Source organism: Prorops nasuta, unplaced genomic scaffold (assembly GCF_024137725.1).
Source record: "Prorops nasuta isolate Cenicafe-Biocafe unplaced genomic scaffold, Cenicafe_Pnas_1.2 PNAS00025, whole genome shotgun sequence".
Lineage (NCBI taxonomy): Eukaryota > Metazoa > Arthropoda > Insecta > Hymenoptera > Bethylidae > Prorops > Prorops nasuta.
In genome coordinates, this window is record NW_027116822.1 from 3462479 (window position 1) to 3483442 (window position 20964).

Genomic DNA, 20964 nt, shown 5'->3' on the forward strand with positions numbered 1-20964 from the left:
TCATATAAACATATCAATATAATGTGTATAAACGAAAAAGAGGATTGATTTTTCAGGAATATCTCGAGTAGTATGCATTCTAGAAGAAAAATGTATAGAACCTTTATTATGTAGAATTTAATTCTTCAGAGAAAAGGTTATATACATCTTTTCATAGAATCGAATATTTAATGAGTTATCTGCGAAAAACTGTAAAATTCTTCGAAAATTATATTTGATCGCATTGAGGCACGTGTTTCCATCATTTATCAGGCCACAGGTTTCAACCACTGTAGTTTCTCATCAAATACTAGTGGTTTTTGGGGATCCGTCAAAAAATATTTTTTTTAACGACCACCCTAATATATATATATATATATATATATATATATATTATTGCGCACTCGAGACTGACGAATGAGACTACGAAGATAATGCAGGCTAGCTTGATTCGTTCGGAGGAACGAGACTATCGATCCGCACGTTTTTTTTTTCTCCCCTTTTTCGTCTTTCTTTTTTACGAAATTTGCGCAGCGAAGAGGAATCTTCGCGAGAGATAAAAGTTCACTGCAATCTCAGTGTATTGTCCGTGAAGCAGAATAATTGATTAATATAGATGATAACGATTGCTATCATTGTCGAATGGTCGTCGAAGGATAAAACGATAGACGAGAGGATGATTGCGTTAAAGTAATTGAACGATAGGGGGTGGGGGGGGGGGGGGGCTCGACGCATGGTCGATGAACGATGATAATACATGCGATATCCTAAATTCGAGTTATTCTTGATATAATAACGATGATTAGTCCGCGATAACTCGATATGACAGGTTACTTATAAGTTTGGCCGCTTCCATATAGGTTTCTTTTACGGATTTACTTTTAGGCTAGCCCCGAAAGCCACATCATCGACCGTTCCGAGACAAGTAGCGAGTCGAATCTTTAAAATTTCTCCACGCTAATCGCGCTTTGTCGAACAAAAATGCGACTAGAGATGGAGAGAGTGTGTGTGTGTGTGAGAGAGAGAGAGAGAGAGAGAGAGAGACTTTGGGATGAGAACTACAAGTGGGTAGCTGGTTAATAGCAATATATATAATTTAAAAAACTAGTGATCGACAAGGTCGAGGGCTAAGGTGCGACGCGTTTACCAAAAGAATTCCGGTTGAGTCGGCTTAATTGGATTGTCCAATAGTAATACGTGTCTAATATTACATATAAATCTAATTTTCTGGAAGCAATCGTACGAGTTTTTCTTAGAACGATAGGCGTGATATATTCGTCCGTCGTAATAATCGTCGCAGGTGTGTAAAGGTAGCGAGAGTTGACAATTTAGCAGAGGGTCGATCAGTCTTCGATTGGATCGAGTTTGAATTTCTTTGGAATATATTTAAATCGTCGTCGGTGCGGCAAGAAAGGGTCTCGTGTGTCTTTGCAGGATCAAGCTAGGCAATGCACACTTTTGTTATATTGGTGGGAGGAGAATTGAAAGTGCTCCTTGCTCAGTCTCAAGTTAATTCTCCCTTGTCCCTGCGGAGACACTTAATACTCTATCCACGGTTAGTCAACTCTCGAGTTTCTTGCACATCGCAGCATCCAAATGTCTACTTGTCTTCTCTCAAAAGAGCCTCCTCCGCTTCCTTCCGCCTCGCCTTAGCCTCCTTCTTCGCTCTTTTCTTCTCCTCCTTGGCCAACTTCTTGGCTTCCTTCTGTCGACACTTTTCCGCCTTCTCCTCCTCCTTCTGCCTCGCCTTCTCAGCCTTCTCTCTCTCTTTCTCCCGCTCCTTCTCCTTCTTCGATTTCTGCACCTCCTGCACCACCGTCGACTTTGACGCGGGCGGCGCTAGCCTCTTTTGGCGACCGGGCGTCGAGGACGTCGACGAGGATGCCGACGACGCCACTGCGCTACCTCGGGAATTGGGCGCTGTTTCCAGTTGGGTCACTATCTTCTGCGCGCACCTGCATGATAACGCACACTCGAGACATTAGTGTACCATGCATGTATATGCTCTGCACACACGTGCATGTAGCCGCGTGTCTTTGAGCCGAGCACCCCCAGCTCTATATATACACGTACCTTATCCTAGTGGAGGCTTTCCCAGCTCTGTAGTCCCTCTGAAACTCTTTGATAGGAGGCAGTCTACGCTCCCGATTATCCCTCGCTATCTCATCCTCGTCTACCACTTGCTGAACCGGATCTTGATATTCCTGCAAGTCGATGATAATAACATTTCATCGTTTCATCGAGAAAATCCTGCAGCAGCTTTTCATCCGCAAAGCGTATACGATATAGCGCGCTTACCTGAATTCTCATTTTCATCGACTGCATCTGCGACCTCCTGAGGGAAGGACCAGCCGGCTGGCGGACCCTCTTGGCTTTGCCGAGGCTAGAATTTCCGCCACTGGCCGTCGACGACGACGACGACGACGACGATGACGATGCCGATGACGCCGAAGTTGCCGAAGACACGGAAGACACTCCTGTGGATTTAGGAGAGAATACTTTAATCCTCGTTATCGCATATAATAAAGTCCCCTTTATTCCACCGCATTCTTCCGCCATTGTAAAGTTTCTCCTCTTCACCGAGCTATATATACCAACGATATCCAGCTGGAGGAGGAGTTTTATGGCAACGTTTAGAGTGAATAATGAGCAACCGAAATTATCGGGTCTTTGTCATCTTCGTGTATAAGGGACCATGCGGCAGCACCCTAAAGCAGTGGAGACTTTATGGAGATGTGTGCAGTTAAAGTAGCTCCCGTCTGTGTGCTCGGCCGGGAGAGAATGGAAGGGGGAGGGGTATAGGTCGGGGGCAGGAGATAAATTTAGTGGTTATTGCTCGACCAACCTGAAATGGAGGACGAACCACTCGCCATGGAGTAAAGGGATGCAGATGCTGGTACACTGCCGGAAGTCCATCTTCCTCCAGGACCGGAAACGCCAACTGGCACTCCGGCTCCCATATTGTACTCCGATGCACTTTGCGGCAAAACCCACGATTTGCCCGACATCGAATACTAAATCGACGAGAAGGGCAATTGCAATTTTTTGTTGAATCGATGAAAAACTTTATAACCTGAGATAGATCGATACTCACGTCTCGGGGAATCAGAGTTTGCTTCAATCGTAGAATTTTCGCTCTGCAAATGACGCAACGCAGGGGTAGAAGCCTCTGAGAGACCGCCATTTGTATCGTTTTCACGAAGCACCGCCTTTTTAATTAAGCGATAACATTCATTCAGATATGTATATATGGTATATCGAGTATTCTCTCCCAATAAATTTTTAATTATCTCACAAAGATGTTATACCTGCAAACCACTCGATGACCACACGGAGCTGTTTGCATCGTAGCCCTCGCGTTCACGCATATCACACACTGAAACAAAAACCATATGACGCATGTATAACACGTTGGTCGCTGCACTGGGTCTTCGGCAGGGATTCTCAGTGTACGAAACAGGAGGGATTCGATAAAGCATAGTGGATTATTCGAACAAATATTTATTGTCAAATTGGCACTTGTCTATTATAAAATGACTACAAAATTAACGTTTAAGCACTGTCGCTCTTTGCGATGCTCGATCGTCTATCGATTTGTTGGAGCTGCGGTTGTTGTTATCACTGAAAAAAAAAGAACGATTGCCTTTGAAAAAACTTGTATATAATCGATATATTATTATTATTATTCTGAAAATGTTCCTACTTGTGTGACGCGCTTGACGCGATTGAGAAGCCATTTGGGGTGGAACCGAGCGAAGCTGATTAATTTCACGCTTTGTTTCAGTTTCGTTGGAAGTTTCATCGCTGAGCTCCTCGGAGCTTTCGTCGTCGCAACTGCTGGAAGAGGATTCGCAATCGTCTTTGTCACCCTCGGAGTCGTGATCGTGATCTTGATGGGCAATCTATACATAGAGAGTATCGTTGTTGGGGTGTACATTACGTATTTGTAATTAATTATCGCGAAAGCAGTTTATATGCGCAATTAATTATCAAGCGATACATTATACACGGTATATAGCTGAGAATATATAGCGAGAATGATAAAATTACCGAAATTGCCAGAAGAGTGGTTATCAGTAGAAGAGCCAGCAGGTGCTTCATGATGCCTCGAAAATCGAACGTGGAATGCCTTTGGCAGTGGACAGGATCGCTTATAAAATCCACAGAACCGATAAGGATCTTTAGGTAGCAAAAAACATTATGCACCAGGATTATGTATTACGTTCATTGCGGATATGACCTATCAGATTGTTACGAGCAATTTTTTGTCTCGTTCGACACGAAAGTCGTTTAAGAACCGTGCGAGCAGATTGCACAATTTTCTCGGATTTATCGTTGCATGAAAAAAGCGAGTTTCAAAGAAGCGTCGCGTCGTCAGGAACGGATATAGGATCGGAGCGTGCGTGTATCGCGATGAGAGAAGATCCTCCAGCTTGCATATATGCATGGGTTACGAAATTAAGAATCACTTTTCAAATAACTGGCCCATTAGCGAGGCACCGAGTTATCGCCGTATTTCGATTCATTCCACATTCAACGTGTTACCACTCGTACTCGATGAATCGACGCTGCTTGATTAATCGCAATCGACTTGTACCCTGATAACGAATCGATCCTGAAACTTTCACGATTCGTCGGGAGTGTGCAAATAAATTACGAGCTTTATATAGCTATATGTTTCTCGTATAGTTGCCAATGGTACTGTATTTTTGTACGTCGCGTCGGTCGAATGTAAATAAAAGTCTATATATATGTAATCAGAGAAATAGAGATACGAGTAGAGCGAGGTGAAATTAAATTTGCTGGAAGAATTATCATTTTCTAAAGGGTATAGTGTCTGAACTGGAAAATCTTATTTTCTCTCCAATCATCGTCAAAATTAGAAATTAGGCTTGATTACTTCTTGTCTCCCGTGGTGAGACCGGAGACGTAGTACACGGGCTAACAAGGTTTTCTCCAAGGAGCCAAATAAGGGAAGCGAGAGCGGGAGGACCCCCTTCGGGCTTAAGAGTCGTGCCATTGGCCAAACTACGCTCTACTCACTCCTCCTTAACCGAATTAATGTTTTCCGTCGACGATCAAATAGCTCGTTACCGAGTTGTCATCTTTTTCAGTCAACGCTCGGACGATCGATTCGATCGTAAAAGCGCGGCAACCTTTCGAAACTCACCTCGTCCTCTTGCGACGACGCCATTTCCGGCTCGTTCTCCTCCAGCTTCGTCAGCAGCTTGTCCTGAAAGAGACAAAGGGAAGAATAAATGTACGAAGGAAAATATTGTCGATTTTTTGCAGATGCCACGATCGTAAAAAGGCGGGCACAGAGCGGCGCGGCTATACGTAAAATTGATATTCCATTCGGGTCAGTTGAAATATCAATAGAGATCTTTTTTTGCGTTTTAAGCTTTTGTCAGCGCTGTGAAAAAATTCTCAATAATCGAGATGGTTCCCGCGGTTGGTTTATCTAGGTCAGGGTGACTTCCGGATATTAGGGGGATGATGCGCAAAATATCCCCGCCACTGACTTTTCACAGTCCCCTCTTCTCTCTGCTCCCCCTCTCCCCTTCCCCACCCCCTCCCATCGTTGGAAAGTGGCAGCAGGACTCGTTCTCCCAGCTTCTATATTTCCAACGAACATTAGAATTTCAATTTAACGCCAAATCTAGGTCCCTCGCTGAAAAATCCCCTATTCTAATTTCGCGTTTGAGGTTTTAGGACTCGGGTTACTCAAAGATCATGAATAGGCCGCTCTTTCAAGCTGCTTTCGTGCATGCAACAGGAAGAAAGAAAGAATATCGATCGGTTCCTTCAACGAGCGTGTAAAAATAGAACGAAATTATTGTGGAGCTGGCTTATGACACTGCTGGTGGATAGGCGCAGGCAGCTCGATCGAAAGACGGTTGAGTTCTCTCTGGCGAGAGGAGGAATTGGCGAAGAAAAAAATAAAAAACGAAAAAGCAAAATGGCGTCTTGCAGCAGGCTCGATTGCGAAAGGTTGAAGCATCGTCAGGCTGCGCCTGAATGCTACTACCGAAGAGAGAGAGAGAGAGAGAGAGAGAGAGAGAGAGAGAGAGAGAGAGAGAGAGACCGGAGAGTCTGGGCGAAACGATCGAGAAACAGATATATCGGCGTCAATCAGCGTTTAAGTGGATTTCGATCGATCGACCTTCGTTAAGGCAATTATTCAGTTTTACGTTTAATAGGGCAAACGATTAGACTGAGCCTTTGTCGATTTATAAGGCTTTCATCGGGAAAAAGCAATATCCATCGTTCGAGTGTATCGCCCAATTATATTTTCCAGCCCCGTGTTCCTATATATATATATATATAATGTATATACCCGGTTGCACAACTCGTTTAACGTAACGCGTTTGCAAAATTAGTCGGAGGAATATTGTTTGTCGGCGAATAATTTCATCGTTAACGGTCCGCTGTCGAAAGGAATAAAAAGCTGGTCGTCATGCTTGAGATATCTTGGCCTCTCCTCCGCGTCGGCGGTAGCGGTGGCGGCAGCGGTTTTCTCGGGGAGCCCACGTCTCGGCCATGGAAGCACTCGGAACGCCGTGAAAAGCATTCACTTTCCTCTCGAAACTGTCATCCACCTGATATCGTCTTTCTCATCTTCCATTGCTCCGCGAGATCCATCAGAGTCACCAGTGGGAAATGTTACCGGCCTTCCTATCAACGCTCTTGTGTCGCGTCATCGTTTTACCAGGTGATGTACACCCACACACACACACACAGTATCATCGAAAAATTCCCCTCACGCGAATTCCGGGAAGCTCGATCATGTCAATCTTGGCTCGTTCAATCTCGCAGTTTCGTCTCATTAATTTTACGACCACGCGTTTCGTCGTCCTTCGGTTCGGGTGTCTTTACGTAACTCGCGCTCCGTAATGTCCCCCCCCCCCTTCCTCTCTCTCTCTCTCTCTCTCTCTCTCTCTGCCTACTTTGCTCTTTTTTCTCCACTGTTTTTTCAAAAACTCTCGTTTCGAGCCAGTTGCGCTCGTTGCACAAAAGTTTCCTGTGTAATTAGTGAAATAAATGGTACCGAGTGCGGAGCGTGTTTGTGGAAGATTGTCTCGAGGAGGTAGGAAACATTCCGATGACGAAGAGTCGCGGCGAAAAGATGAAGTTTTTAGAAAAGTTCGAATGTATAATGTATACGGTAAGTGTGGAAGGTCCGCGAGCGCGACTCTTGCATTTTTAAGCTGCATTTCCTCGCTGAAATTTCTGTAATCTCGCCATGCAGTGTCCGTAGGTGAATTTGCTTATTATGGCGTACGTGCGCGAATTATGTATAGTATATATATATATATATATATATGTAAGCCAGCCCGCGCGCGACCTTTGCACTCCGTGGCGAAGGAATGAGAAAATTAGCGTAGCGTGTGTCGCTTGGGATTGAAAATTGGATTGAAAAAGAGGAGAAAAAAGAACGCGTCCGTGCGAGGTTCTTGAAGAAGAAGAAGAAGAAGAGGGGCTGTGCGGCGGCGGGGCTGGGTGCTGACCCGTCCTCACGTCACGCGAGTCGAATTCCGTTCGCATTCTGCGTCGCGAGGCTCACGCGACGTCACGTGACCCTTAAGGCCAGGTTCAATGACGACGACCGTGCACTTATTTTCATTTCTCACTTTTCTCTCTCCCCCTCGCTCTAATGACTGTCGATCGTCTCTCTCTCTCTCTCTCTCTCCTCTCCCCCCTCTCTCTTTGTTACTCTTCTTGTACGCAGGTGAGAATCATATACACGTGGCTCCCTTCCCATCGGGAACCTGCGCTCTTTGCTGTCCCATCGACGCACGCCGAGACGTCCAATACAAGCTCTACACCAGGTAAATATTCTCTTCCATATTATTAGTATTCTCTTCTCTCATCCCCCCTCCTCCTTTATATTTTATTGCAACGTTAGATCGATCGTGCCGAACGCGAAAATTACAAATTCCACCGTGTATAAAAGTTACAACTTTTTTCCTCGACAACGATGAAAACTCTTGATAACATTCTGGATTACATTTGCATATTTATATATATGTAGATATATATATATATATACTTGCCCCCGTTTAACGCATCATAAGAAGAACTCTTTTTACATTCAGGAGTAATCCAACAGTCGCCCAAGTTCTTGTCCCGAACAATCCTGCCTCGTTGCGGAGGAGCAAGTTCAATGCCAGGAATCCGACTATTATTTACATTCACGGGTACAGCGATGGTGCACCTGGTCTCAGTGGAGTTACCATCAGAAACGGTATCTCACAAATCTCTCTTATTATACGTAGTATTAACGATGCAAATGCGCGAAAAAACTTTTCGTATACGTTCGCGAGAGGGATCAGTACACTGTATATGTATATATATATGTATACCATCAGCATTCATCGAGAAACTAATAACGTATACAGCAGGATTTGCCAGGGTACGATGAATGGTTTCGAAGCATCTCCGAGGAGTTGGGAAACCAAGTGGAAAACTTGGTCCTCTATACAGTAAAAGTATATATATATATATATATATATCATATTCTTTGTAGCGAGAGTTACGCAATTCTATTATCCATCGGATGAGAAATACGAATAAGAGAGCATCATCGCTCGAAGCTGCATATTGTACTTGAAATCCACAGAGTATCTGAACCGCGGTGACTATAACGTAGTGTTGGTGGATTGGGCGAAATTATCAGCTCTTCCCTGGTACGTAACTGCAGTGCAGAATACTAGGTTGGTCGGGCTGCATCTGTCCAGCATGGTAGCCTGGCTCGATTCGACGAGAGCAGTTCCCCTGTCGAGGATTCACGTAATTGGATTTAGTCTGGGTGCTGAGGTTGCAGGATTCATGGGCAAAGCACTGAAACCCCGAAAGGTGAGAGAGAGAGAGAGAGAGAGAGAGAGAGTCGAGTTCGCGAACCCCCATCGTGCTCTCGTCTTATTTGCTGGAGCGGACGATGGGCTGTGTGTGGTTCCATGGGGGGCCACAGAGGGATCGGATGAGAGAAGGAAAAGATTGATTCGCAGGTAGGCCGAATTACAGGACTGGACGCAGCTTATCCACTTTACATGAACACCGGCTCCCAGGGACACTTAACCTCGGCAGACGCCAGCTTCGTCGATGTCATTCACACCGATGGTGGGATCTTGGGCTTCCCCAGTCCCCTTGGCCATGCAGACTTTTACCCCAACGGTGGCAGACCCTTGCAACCAGGCTGCAATTTCGAGAGCATCATCCGCATGGGCATTACGAGGCTCATCAATCAATACAGTACGTGCCCACCATCTTTTTATTTCCAACGACAACGTTTATAAACGAATAAAACATAGATCCTCCTCCCAGAGCCGTTATATGGCTGTAAATACATTTTCTTCCTCTTTCAAGTCGTCTGCGGACACAACAGAGCTTGGAAATTTTATGCCGAATCAGTGAGGAATCCGATTGGATTTCCAGGCAGTCGTTGCCCCAAATGGAGATCGGATATACGTGCTAATTGTCGATGGAGCCCGGATGCTCTCATGGGATTCGCCGTTGATCCCAGAACCAGAGGGATGTTTTATTTGAGGACCAATGCGAATCCTCCGTATGCCAGAAATACAACTGGCTATTCTGGATGATTAATTTCGGAGGAGCCAATCGATTGATCCGGATGAAGCAAAGCTGACAAGTGTGATACGATCGGCCACTGGTGTACGTGCATATAGTCGAGCAAACTTAAATCGTAGCAGAGAGGATTGCTAACGCCCCAGCCGTGTTTCTTTATTTGTATACTTTTTATCGAGCATCTCGTCCATCTACGATGAAAAAATAGCAATGAAATGGGTATGGACGGGACGTAGGAGGATAACGAGTGAAAGTGCTTATTGGCCAGTCTGGGGAATAACGGGCAATTTTTTTCTATACCATATTCATCGTTTTCCCTCCTCGAAATTACACGCGGGAGATCCGAAGGAAGCCACGATTGTTATTGCCGAAGGAAAGTCAGAGATACAAATTAGATTTTAACCTCGACTGAAAATTATCCAGAGAGATTATTAAAAGTTCTCATGGCAGCTGAAAATTCAAAGACTCGAGATAGCCAATGGTATATATATCGAAGCACCTCCTGGACCTTTTCCAACTGAATTTGCCATTGCTTTTATTTTGCAGCGATTTCATAAGATATATATATATATATATACTCTAGCCACCCACTCTCTTTGGAAACCCTTGAAATTTACGAGGTCATCTCTGCTTTATCCTCCAAATTTATAAAGCCACGAGGATCTTTCTCTGTATATCTTACGCCAAATGTTAATAAACACTAATTTAGCTGTTTAGCTCTTGGAATAATTTAACCTCGAAACTCGATATCTATTAATGGAATCCTTCCCTACATTCGTTTATCCCTGTTTCCATTGATAAAATGAATGGAGTACGGAAAAGCAAAATATATACGTGTTTATATGAAACTACGTAGCAGACACTGTACAATGTTGTACTCTTGTTATATCGCGGGGAAAAAATTGACCCTATTCGAATAAATCTTGCATTTAACAGTCCGAATGAAATAATTCACACAGTTTTGACGAATGACTGATCGAATCGAATGAAAAATATCTGTTTCCAATTAATTTAAAGAAAGGCTCTTTAATAGCGAGCAAATAATTTCATTGCGTCCATTCAAAGGTATGTTTCGATCGAATGAAATAATAATTGACCTCGCAGTGTGAATTTTACGTAAGTTTGTAGCACAGTGCGTCAGCATCCCTCGAGCATCGAGACGATAGATTATATTCTTAATCCTCTTTTTCTCTCCCTGATGCCAAAGAAATAATGCTTTCTAATCCGCGAGAGTCGAGCAGCGACTGTTCCATTCGCGAAACAATGGATTCCTCCCTCCTTTCTTAGCCGCATGCACCTTTTTCAAGCAGCGCCCCTGTATAGCAGAGGTGTAACTGCACTTTGCTATTTTTAGCCTCCTCGCAACGTCACTAATCATTGCACATTTTTTTCTATTGGATCACGTATTCCTGATGCGATGAAGAACAATCGATGCGAGAGTCGGGCGTCCTATAGCACACGACTCGCGCATAAGCTACATAGAAAAATAGTGTACGTAGGTCGGGAAAGGTCTTGCATGACATTTAGCGAAAAACAGAAAAAGAAGGGGGTGGGGGAAATCCATCGGCGATAGTCAATGAACTCGCTCCGAGTGTCCGGTAAAAAATTCAACAAGCCACGTTGTTAACGATCGACGACCTATGACCACGGTTATATAGACGACCCTAGTCTTGAAAGACCGTACCCCCTGTGAAAACTGCTCGTCATTCTTTTTATCGCACTGCTGTTTACGAGGAAATGTTAAAAAGTGTCCATGCTCGAAAGTCACGTGAAACGCTTATCGACGATTTACGATCGAGTATAAATATTAGGCTTTATTACAATTAACTTTCGCTCGTACTTTCGATATTTCCATCTATATAGCCATCCATAGGAAGATGATCGAAATAATAGCCGCCAGCGGTGCTTTCGTGGAATCGATCGGACGCTGCACTTTATATCCATCCGCGGCTAATGCCGCTGCTGCAATATTCGAAGAATGGCTGAATATTAATCCACTTTCATTCGTCACGGTAGACTGGAGAATCGTAATCCGAGTTATTAGCAATAGTGTGTCTTACAAGTGGAGTAATAGCAGCTTGCCAAGACCTCGCGAGGTGTACGTGTCTCTCAGAAATGATGGATCACACACTTGGCGAGTGTACGCCTGCGTGCTTCAATGGAACGCAAAACTTTTCAGCTTCTCTCGCGTCCCGCGAACCTGCCAAAATCATCCACGAAATGCAATGTCCTTTCGAACGATATATGCTGTGACAACTGCAGCGTACCTTGTATGTATACCACAAGTATTATATATACATGCGATAAAAATATAATAATCGCGAAGGAAAGATGGGAAAATCTTCCAGACGTCGTACGATAAATATCAAAGTACCTTATTCCTTCGAGTTAATTTATACGAGTGACCCTCGCAGAATTGATGTGGCTAGCTGTTGTATATATATATATATATATATATATATATATATAGGTTTGTCACGTTGCAATCGAGCCACGATGCCCGACGATTAGTAATCGAGCTGGCTCTCTCTACATAAGTAAACATCGATCTCGAAGCTTTGAAACATTTACCTGCAAGTTTCGACAAAAACCTTCGAATGTTTTATATATATATATAGGAGCACGGGGTACAATTGAATTTAAGTTTTTCGTACAAACTTGTACAGGTTGAGACAATGAAGAGCGAGAGACAGAGATCTAGAGAAACACTGTTGTACAAGATGCTTTGGTAATACCAAGGAGGGAAAGAGGATCGTTATCTATCGCGAGACGCACTTTGCTATAGAATGGAGTAAAAAGAAGTGCACGATGAGGAGGAGGAAAGGAAGGCCGTATTGAAATTGCAGCTGGTACTATCGGAGATTCGATCCTACATCGACGAGTGCATTGTCCCACGCGGAAATAGAAAACGAAACACGAAGCGTGACCCCTTCTCTCCTCACGGTTGCTATCGATCTTCTTTCTTCACTCTTCTGCTCACTGTCGAGCTTTTACGTATACGTTCCGGGGACGTCCCGGTGACGTGCAGTGCGTTCGGGAAGCCACTTGCACGCGAACCTCGTCCGAAAGGGCGACTCCCTCTTCCAAACTCGCAAGACTAATAAATACATGGATATAGAGATATAATACAGGAGCATGAAAATATAAGCAGCCTGTGCAATATCATCGAGCACCAACACTGTCAACATCGAATTTCTTCGCTTTTTCACCAGGGCTGACTCTTGTGCGTGTTCGAACCACTTGCGAAAAAAGTGACGTCATTATAGGAATAACAGAGAGAGGGTGTCCTATCCCAACGCGGCCAGTCTGCCTCCCCCCCCCCCCCCCCCCCACCCTCCTACGTATAACTATATATTTATGCATGTGATCTCTCGCGCGCGTTCAGGTGTCTGCACGTCGCGGGGCATTACGCCCCGGGCATTAATTCCTCATTAGTGCAATCCTAGAGCGTTGTCATTTTCTCTCGCGCTTCGTTCCTATATATATATATATATATACACTGGAATCTCGCTAAAAATATATGTAGCAGCACTCTATTTATTTTATTCGCACTATATATATATAATCCAACTGAGAGACGCTCGAGGCTCGATTGCGAGTAGTACAGATTCGTCATGTGTGATCGGACAAGTTATATACGCGGTATTAATGTTTCTCGATTAGCGTTTGTTCTCTGCGAGGAGTCTGCAAATTTGGAAGAAGACAGCGCGAGCGATAAGCGCTTGGACTAGCTCTCTCGGGGAATTGTATTTCAGCTAGAGTTTCCTCGAGATAACGATCGATTTCTGCAAAGATCGCGCTCTCCGTACAGTGCTTCCCCTTGGCTCTATAGTCTTCGCGATTTCCCCGCGGTTTTTCTTATTATCGTGTACACGTGCCGATCGTGCAGCAGCAACCACGAAAACGGGTCTCGTAAAACTTGGCTATATTAATGCGAGTTGGCAGGAAAGTTTGGTTAAATCGTAGTTTTATATTTATCGTTATCAGCAGCGACAGGCTCGCGAGCGATAAAAAAGGGACGCGAAGGGCATTTTGGTGGGTCGAGGGACGATGTAAAAAATGCCTGTCATCCCGATTAATATTAGGGATATTAGTGAACCGTGTGGCATGGAGAGAGGCAGAAATTCGAGGGGCTCGATCGTCGGTATAATGGTATTAACGTGTTCCAGCGAGAACCGACTCGCCATTCGATTAAAGATTAAATTGAACAGTCGCACTGGCGTCATAATTCGGCTTTCCAACGATATTCGATCTCACTGATTAACACACTCTGGATCCAGGAGAGAGATAGAGTGCAGATCGACACCAGTACCTATATATATATATATACCAGTAGTTTTCTGAATAATGACAGATTAATCCGAACGACCCTGCTGGTTTCCAGCATTATCGTCGACACCTCGTGGAAATGGAAAATGTCCAGTAACTTCTGCTACCAACCTCGTCGTTAACTTTTATCAAGGCATCGTGCTGCAGCAGCACGAGTATAACAAAGTTTGTACGCTCGACTTAGTGGCTCGGTGGCACGGTTATCCCAGTTTATACGATATTCACGAGCGTCCTCCTGGTCCATCACACACGCTCCAATACCTTTCTCCATTAACTCTGCTCTGCAGTGACAATGATAAACCCACGCGCAAACTCTATAATATATTCCGTTGGCGAGGCGAAACAACGCTGTTTAAACGACTGGCAAACGCGACCATCCTCCATCTGCTAAAATTCGTTCGATCGTCAATCTCAACCATATGCATGGATCTAAACGATATAGGTAATAGGGAAATCAACGATCGAGAGCCTCTCCCAGGGCTTACACACTTGTACCGATGTTATCTCTCCGATAGCGATTTTCAAAAAGATTTCCAGCGATATCCGAAGGTTGACGTTTTTAACCATCGGCACATACAGTCCCTCACGGCGCTGAGGGAAAGGTGGAGATCATGGGCGAGATAGAATAAACTGGCCTGGGTACAGACAGGATTATCTAGGCACGATTATCTCTAGCTTCGAGTGCTAGGCTGTTGCTGCCCAGTCGATTCTTTCGTTATTTTTTGCTCGAGTCGTCGAGTTCTCGTCGTTCGGGCTCACGTGCGCTCTCAAGGAGATGGCGAGTTTAACACGAGAATGGCGTGTGAGAGTGTTATCGGATCAAATTATGGATATGAAATGAGTCAAAATTTGCTGTCTATGCAGCTTGCGATGAAAAATTCTATCAGACCTTATATAGCTATATATATATATATACACTGTGTACGCGTTATCGCGCTCCGAGATTGGCAATTTTTTCCCTTTGCCGAGATTAAGTTCTTCCGCTAAAACCTATGAGGTACCACGCGATACCTGGGAAAACTATAAATCAGAGAGTTGGGACAGCAACTAAATGGATCTGTGAAGTTTCATTTGTTTTCCTTGATAGTCAGTGGCTGGCTGGGTATCCTACTGCGGAAGTCCTTCGGCCCCGTCCGGGAGTATATCATCAATCAGCGATGGACGCGGATACTTGGCTCGTTTCCTAGAGAGGACACTTTTTTCCAGGACACGAGCTTACAAATCTTGCCAAGTAGTGTACCTCTGCAGCATTCTTAAACTCTTTCCTCTCTCTCTCTTCTCAAATAGAAAATCGACTTTGCATATCGCAGCTTTGACCTTCGATACAGCCAGGATAATCTGATTGGAGTTTTATTTAGAGGGAGAGGAAAGAGAGAGAGAGAGAGAGACGCGATATCGAGATAAGAAGTGTTGTACGGTAGGTGTGGCAAAGTTTATATTAGAAACTCTGATCTCCGTCCACGATGATCCTGACGATGGCCCGACGAAACTTTGCACCGGAGCGTTATTTTTCGGAATCTGCTGGATGAGATTTGGCAAAAATCCGTTAGATCCCGCAAGGATCAGTTGATTCGACTGAGATGTGAAACCGAGTTTGGCCGATGACGTCACGTTTGTACCAGCAGCGATCGGAGCCTGGCTAGTCGGCAGCCACTGCACGACAGAAATCAATATTCGGAGAGTGCCCAGACGTAGACCCGAAAGCGTGTACCAACAAACTCCTATATAGCGTCCTTGTCTCATCAGCCACACCGCAATACCAACACACCAAACTCACCATCGACCGAAGATGCAACAAATTGCCTGATAAAACTTTGGCCAGAGTTATATTTAAGCTTCGCCATGCTCCGAACCATTATTCCCATACGTGCTACACACGCTGTATCGTTAAGGGATACGAGTCGAGTATTAGGCACGACGCGACGTTTTATCAGTGGTTTCTTCGAGAAAAAAAGGGACTCGAAGCGCAGGAGTACATTTATAAAGATAATATAGGGGGGAAGCGAGTTCAAGGGACATTCCCCGAGTGTCCCGAAGATGTATATATGCGTATGTATATTTAGGGGCGCATTTTCAGAACGGTGGTTAATAAAGCACAATAAAGCACGGAGAAACGGGTGGCTGCACCATTTGGTGGATGCGATACAGGGAGTTTCTAGCGAGCGATGATCGCGTTACCCTCGAGTAATCGAACCTTCCTTCCCGTTATGCTTCTATTTTACCACCGAGACCACATCATACACCCTGTCTGCTCCAAGCCTCCATCCTCCCGAATCACCTGTGCCGAAGACGCCATCCCCAGGCACGTACCTCGCGTCACCGCGCATCACCACCTCTTCCAATTCTCACCCGAACGGACAGCAAAACGTCCGATAAACGTCACGCCTCGATATAGGGCGAAGCTGCATTATCAGCCTCGCGCGCGATTCCTATCGAGCGTCCTTCGGGTACCGCACGCGCATCGATTTTACTCACAATTTTGTGGTGAAGCTGTTGAAGCTCCCTCTCGGTCACTCTTCTGCGCGACAATTCTCGCTGCTCCCTCCTGTACTGGCTGTACTTGTAGAAGAGGTACATCCCGGGAAGCGCGAGGACCACCAGGGGCTTCATGAGGCCGGTTCGACCAGTCGCTCCGCGCAGACGAGGCTCCTCCGGCGGTTCGTCGAGGTCCTCCAACCGAGCGGCTCCTTCCTCGGCCGCCCTAACCGCGGCTGGCCCTGCTCTTGACCCATTTCCGCTCCCGGAACCAACCCCGCTTCCTGTTTCGTCCGAGGTCGAGGAGGACGCTCCCGATGACGTCGTCGCTGCGGCCGCGGCCGCCGTCGCCGCTGCAACTGGTCCTACCGTTGCCGCTGGCATCTCGTTTCACCTGGAACCAAACAAACGTCGATATTTTCTGTGGTTGAGAAAAACTTTATCGTCCGAAAAGTTTTCAACGTTCTATATCGGTCGTGCACACGGTCAGAAATAGCCTGCGCGTTTAACGCTGATTAATTTATCCCACAACTCGTCATTGTTCCATTTCACAATGATTCGCCTCCGGTTGTTTCTACTCCATTGAGAAAATTGGACGCGTGTATATATAACCAGAGCTTCGAGTGGCACAATCGCGAATCGATTTATCAAAGCGAGTCTCCACTTTGTGTTGCCCGACTGCGGTTCTTAAAACTTGTTTAGAAAACAGTCCAACTGTGTGTGTATATATATATATATATATCTATAGTACATGTACCATTGAGTTTTGCACCACTTTAACTTTAGCATTTTCCTTCATGCTATCGATAAAAAAGAAGCCACCATATCGGCGACCAAACGATTGCCGAATCCGTGAGAATTTAGCTGCTTCGGCGAGTGCTATTGGTTATTGGTTTCTAATCGTACAATCTTTCCAGGCTCCGTCGCACTCGTATTTCGCTCTCTTTCACAAAATTCCAAACGCAATTAGTCGTATTCTCTCTATATATATATGTACATATATCGTAGATTATTCATTTATTTTTTATGAAACGATAGAGATTTCCCTGGCACAATACAGGCCAGCTCGAGCTTTTGACTAAAACTGAACAAAGGATTATTCGGTCGAGCGACGGACTTGTGAAAATTTCGCACTGCTCATTCGATTCATCGATCGCTTTTTATTCTAGAAAAACAACGTGTTGTGGAGTATGGCAAAAAGTATTAACCTCGCTATACGAGCAAAGACACACACACACATATATATAATATATATATATTGTATATAATAGATCGAAGCATGGCTGAACGATATAGACAGTGCGCACGATAATGCAAGCAACGTTTATTCGTTTGAAAATATGTATCTTCGTAATCTTTATTATCATCGGGGGGCATGAATTTTTTTCCCACACACAGTCTGAGCAACAATTCGCGCGGAGGTCCCTGTCCGCAAATAGCCTTTTACAGGCGAAATGCCGCGTGCTTCATTTTTCCATTGATTTCCCAGAGTGTCGGTCGCTAGAATTTCCTAGGGGAGAGATAGAGAGAGAGAGAGAAGAGGAGAGTAGAGAGAGAGAGAGAGAGAGAGAGATCGTCATAAAAGGCAAAGCAGTCATTCGCCAAACGATTTGCTGGTTCACCGTCATAGGCCAACTGCGCAGTGCAACGTGCGTTTCTTGCAGACTTCCGTGACTTCAATGAATTTCGTAATCCATTTGCGGTTCGTTCACCGACTATATTTAATTCAGGCGTCTACTCGCCGTGCTATTCTTAACTGGTTGCTCTAGAAATACACTCGAGCCGGTCTATATCGCAGTCCAAGCTCGGCAAGTCGGCTCGGCTCGGGCTCGCTTGCCTCGCCTCGGGTCGTGTACCCTACGGTATACTCCGCGACCGTGTTAACTCCCCTCTTCCCCCTTACCAACAACCGCCACCATTCTACCGCACCGTGTATATATATATATATATATACGCGCGATAATTTTTCCTCCCTCTACGCAATTCTTCCCCTCGCACACTCCGCTATACAGGAAACACTCTCTCGAGATTGCCGAAACCTGTCGATACCAACTATATATATACTATATATGTACAATATATATAGATAGAGCGTTGGAACCCTCGGCAAATTGGCCATTCCGTCATTCTCATCCACTAATCGTCGTGCGGTCGTCGCTGCTCCTCAAACCCGATACATCCACACTTTCAGCGACAATCCCGCGGAGCGTGAATAAATACGATTCGAGATGTATGTCTAGCTGTGGGGAATGCAATGTGTGTCCAGTGCTTACGCACGTGTGTGTGTGTATATATAATATACATATATATATATATAGAGAGAGAGAGAGAAGAGAAAGAGAGGAGAGTTTGCAAGAGAACACGTGTTTTCGCCTCTGGAGCACTGTATTATCGGATTGAATCAATATATCGACTTGTTGTTCGCTCTCATCCCATATATATACGTGTGTGTGCTCCAGCCTGGAAAATGTACCACACCTGAGGGATTCATCCAAGCAACGACGCGGTCAAGTTCCAAGGTCATCCGGAAGCAAATTTTACCATCTTTCGGTCGTTAAGGGGGATACGAGTTTCCTGCGACGGGCGCGAGGGCTAAATTAGAGCCGCTATCGCCGCGTCGATCGGGCTAAAGTGCAGCGGTCACGTAAAAATTCTCCTTGCGATTGCATGCCGTAATTCACGTGTACACGTACATATAATAACGAGGAGGAAAAAGGTGTGCTGGGAGGCGTCGAATAAGGCTGAAAGAAATTATGACGTTCTTGCGGCAGAAACTATCGCGCCAACTCGTCTAATATTTTATATCGTATATATATATATATATATATACGTGTGTTTGCTCGTTGTTGCGTTTGTGCATGTGCGTGTGTGTGTGTGTTATACAGCGTGTACGTATAGCCGTGTGCTATAGCTGCGTTTGTATTTCGCCTTGACATAACGTATATATACGTATATATAGTATAATGGGAGTCTCGCGCAGGAACAAGGACGCCAGCGCACCAGGATAAAATCATCGGCCAAGTACACGTACCCTGTCTTGCCGTTTTATCTATAGCACATACGATATATACGCTATTCCTATTTCCGTTCCGTTCCATCTCGTGTCCGATTACGTTCGATTGATGCTACCACCGATTAACATCGATCGGGGCCACTTTCGCTAAATTGCACGAGACAAAAATGCCGCATCCACGACACGACCGTCGTCTTCTCTAGTAGAGAGAGAGAGAGAGAGAGAGAGAGAGAGAGAGAGAGAGCTTCGTATCACATCGGAATCCTCGAAATATAACGAGAAGCAGCCGACGAAAATATAAGGAAACGGGAGAAATTGATCGAGCGACTTATCGTGCATGACTTTTGAAAATATTTGCTCTCTCGTGCGAGATAAGCAGCGTCCATCAACGAAAACTCGTACCTTCGAGGGCGTGCGCGCGTAATTAACCACTCGGCAGTATTAATTTTAATTACGGTTCGTGCAGTGGAGTCGGGTGCGACGCGCCAGTAATTAAAGATCGTGCCGAGAGCTCGGAGTCGATCGAGCGTCTTTAATAATATATTAATCGAGCAAAGCGAAGCGTGAAGCGGAGAACGACTTTGCCACGGGGAAAGGATTCTTGAAATCGCTGCGATGGAATCAATCTGTGGTCCTATCAGCTAGAATTTCTTCGATGCTTTAAAAAACGGACTGTTCTTTGCTTCGCAGGGTTCAGGAGGGATAGGGACTTGGAGAATGGGACGACGAAACTTTTGGAGGACCGGGCTGCCAGCTATTGGCTCCGCGATCGACCAGTGTATACGTGCATATGCAAAGGCCTGTACAGCGAGGCTCTTCGCGCACCGACACGAATGCAACGCGAGCGAACGAGCGAGCGCGTGACACTCGAAGAAATAAGAAACATGCAGCATGCCGTTATGGACTTACTGGTGAAATTTCTGGCGTTGATTCCCGAGAGGTATCGTTTTGCCCGACGCGATAGCGATGGATTGAGAAGAGTGCGTGAGTCACCAGTAAGTAGTAGAAGAAGAAGAAGATAGTGTGGGAATCGGGGGGGGGGGGGGGAGATGGATGGGAGAAGATAATTTCTGGCGCGGAGAGCGAGCTCAGCTCGTGCACATTGCCGAGGGAGGGAGGAGAAGTTCCGAGGGTCTGGCAGTAGACCGGTCACGGTGGCTCACGGCAGCTCACGGTTTTTTCACTGCGCGCCCGCCGTTCCTCTCCGTCGATGTTTGGGGCATGGAACGCGAGCCCAGTGCCGAGGCGAGTCTCGACAGCCTAGCCGGACAGCCGAGCCGCGACCACGACGCGAACTGCTTTTCCTAGCAATGCGAACCGTGTGCAGCCGGCAGCCCGAATCGGGCCAATTCGTGATACCTCGGCCTTGTCCGTCTATCCTCGGCGCTCGGCCTCCCTCGCTCGTCCTCTCCTTCCGTCCCTTCTTCCATTCCAACCCGCACAGACGGACATTTCCTCTTCCACTATATATATATATATATACTCCTCCGATCCAACCCCGACAAACCACCAACGCCAACCAAAAGCCGAGCTTAACAGTATGGCGGAGAGTCCAAGTGCTATGCTATATTCCGTTGGTTTAT

General features: G+C 45.5%; 2 protein-coding genes across 3 annotated transcripts; one reads left to right on the forward strand and one right to left on the reverse strand.

Annotated features, from left to right (window-relative positions):
- Window positions 1–188: 188 nt before the first annotated feature.
- On the reverse strand, window positions 189–20335 carry LOC136782222 (uncharacterized). The gene is made up of 9 exons (XM_066741496.1): window positions 20291–20335; window positions 16369–16762; window positions 5150–5212; window positions 3288–3355; window positions 3074–3188; window positions 2825–2993; window positions 2278–2456; window positions 2053–2183; window positions 189–1934 (listed from the first exon to the last, which is right to left on the reverse strand). Exons 2-9 carry the CDS (start codon window positions 16750–16752, stop codon window positions 1580–1582), a joined length of 1464 nt encoding a protein of 487 aa, XP_066597593.1. The 5' UTR covers window positions 16753–16762; window positions 20291–20335; the 3' UTR covers window positions 189–1579.
- LOC136781990 (hepatic triacylglycerol lipase-like) lies at window positions 6991–10245 on the forward strand. Of its 2 annotated transcripts, XM_066741066.1 has the most exons (6): window positions 6991–7066; window positions 7709–7808; window positions 8076–8224; window positions 8600–8835; window positions 8988–9231; window positions 9346–10245. In XM_066741066.1, exons 1-6 carry the CDS (start codon window positions 7021–7023, stop codon window positions 9576–9578), a joined length of 1008 nt encoding a protein of 335 aa, XP_066597163.1. In that variant the 5' UTR covers window positions 6991–7020; the 3' UTR covers window positions 9579–10245. The 2 variants fall into 2 exon arrangements, with proteins under 2 accessions (XP_066597163.1, XP_066597162.1); XM_066741065.1 differs by lacking the exon at window positions 6991–7066 and having other exon boundaries at window positions 7493–7808.
- Window positions 20336–20964: the final 629 nt, after the last annotated feature.

Coding starts and splice junctions, on each gene's coding strand:
- LOC136781990 (XM_066741065.1), top strand. CDS start 7,576: ATGACGACGACCGTGCACTTATTTTCATTTCTCACTTTTCTCTCTCCC. Junction 7,809..8,075: donor CAATACAAGCTCTACACCAG/GTAAATATTCTC, acceptor TTTTACATTCAG/GAGTAATCCAACAGTCGCCC. Junction 8,836..8,987: donor AAGCACTGAAACCCCGAAAG/GTGAGAGAGAGA, acceptor ATTGATTCGCAG/GTAGGCCGAATTACAGGACT.
- LOC136782222 (XM_066741496.1), bottom strand. CDS start 16,752: ATGCCAGCGGCAACGGTAGGACCAGTTGCAGCGGCGACGGCGGCCGCG. Junction 3,356..5,149: donor CGTCGTCGCAAGAGGACGAG/GTGAGTTTCGAA, acceptor TTTTTGTTTCAG/TGTGTGATATGCGTGAACGC. Junction 2,184..2,277: donor CGATGAAAATGAGAATTCAG/GTAAGCGCGCTA, acceptor ATCGACTTGCAG/GAATATCAAGATCCGGTTCA.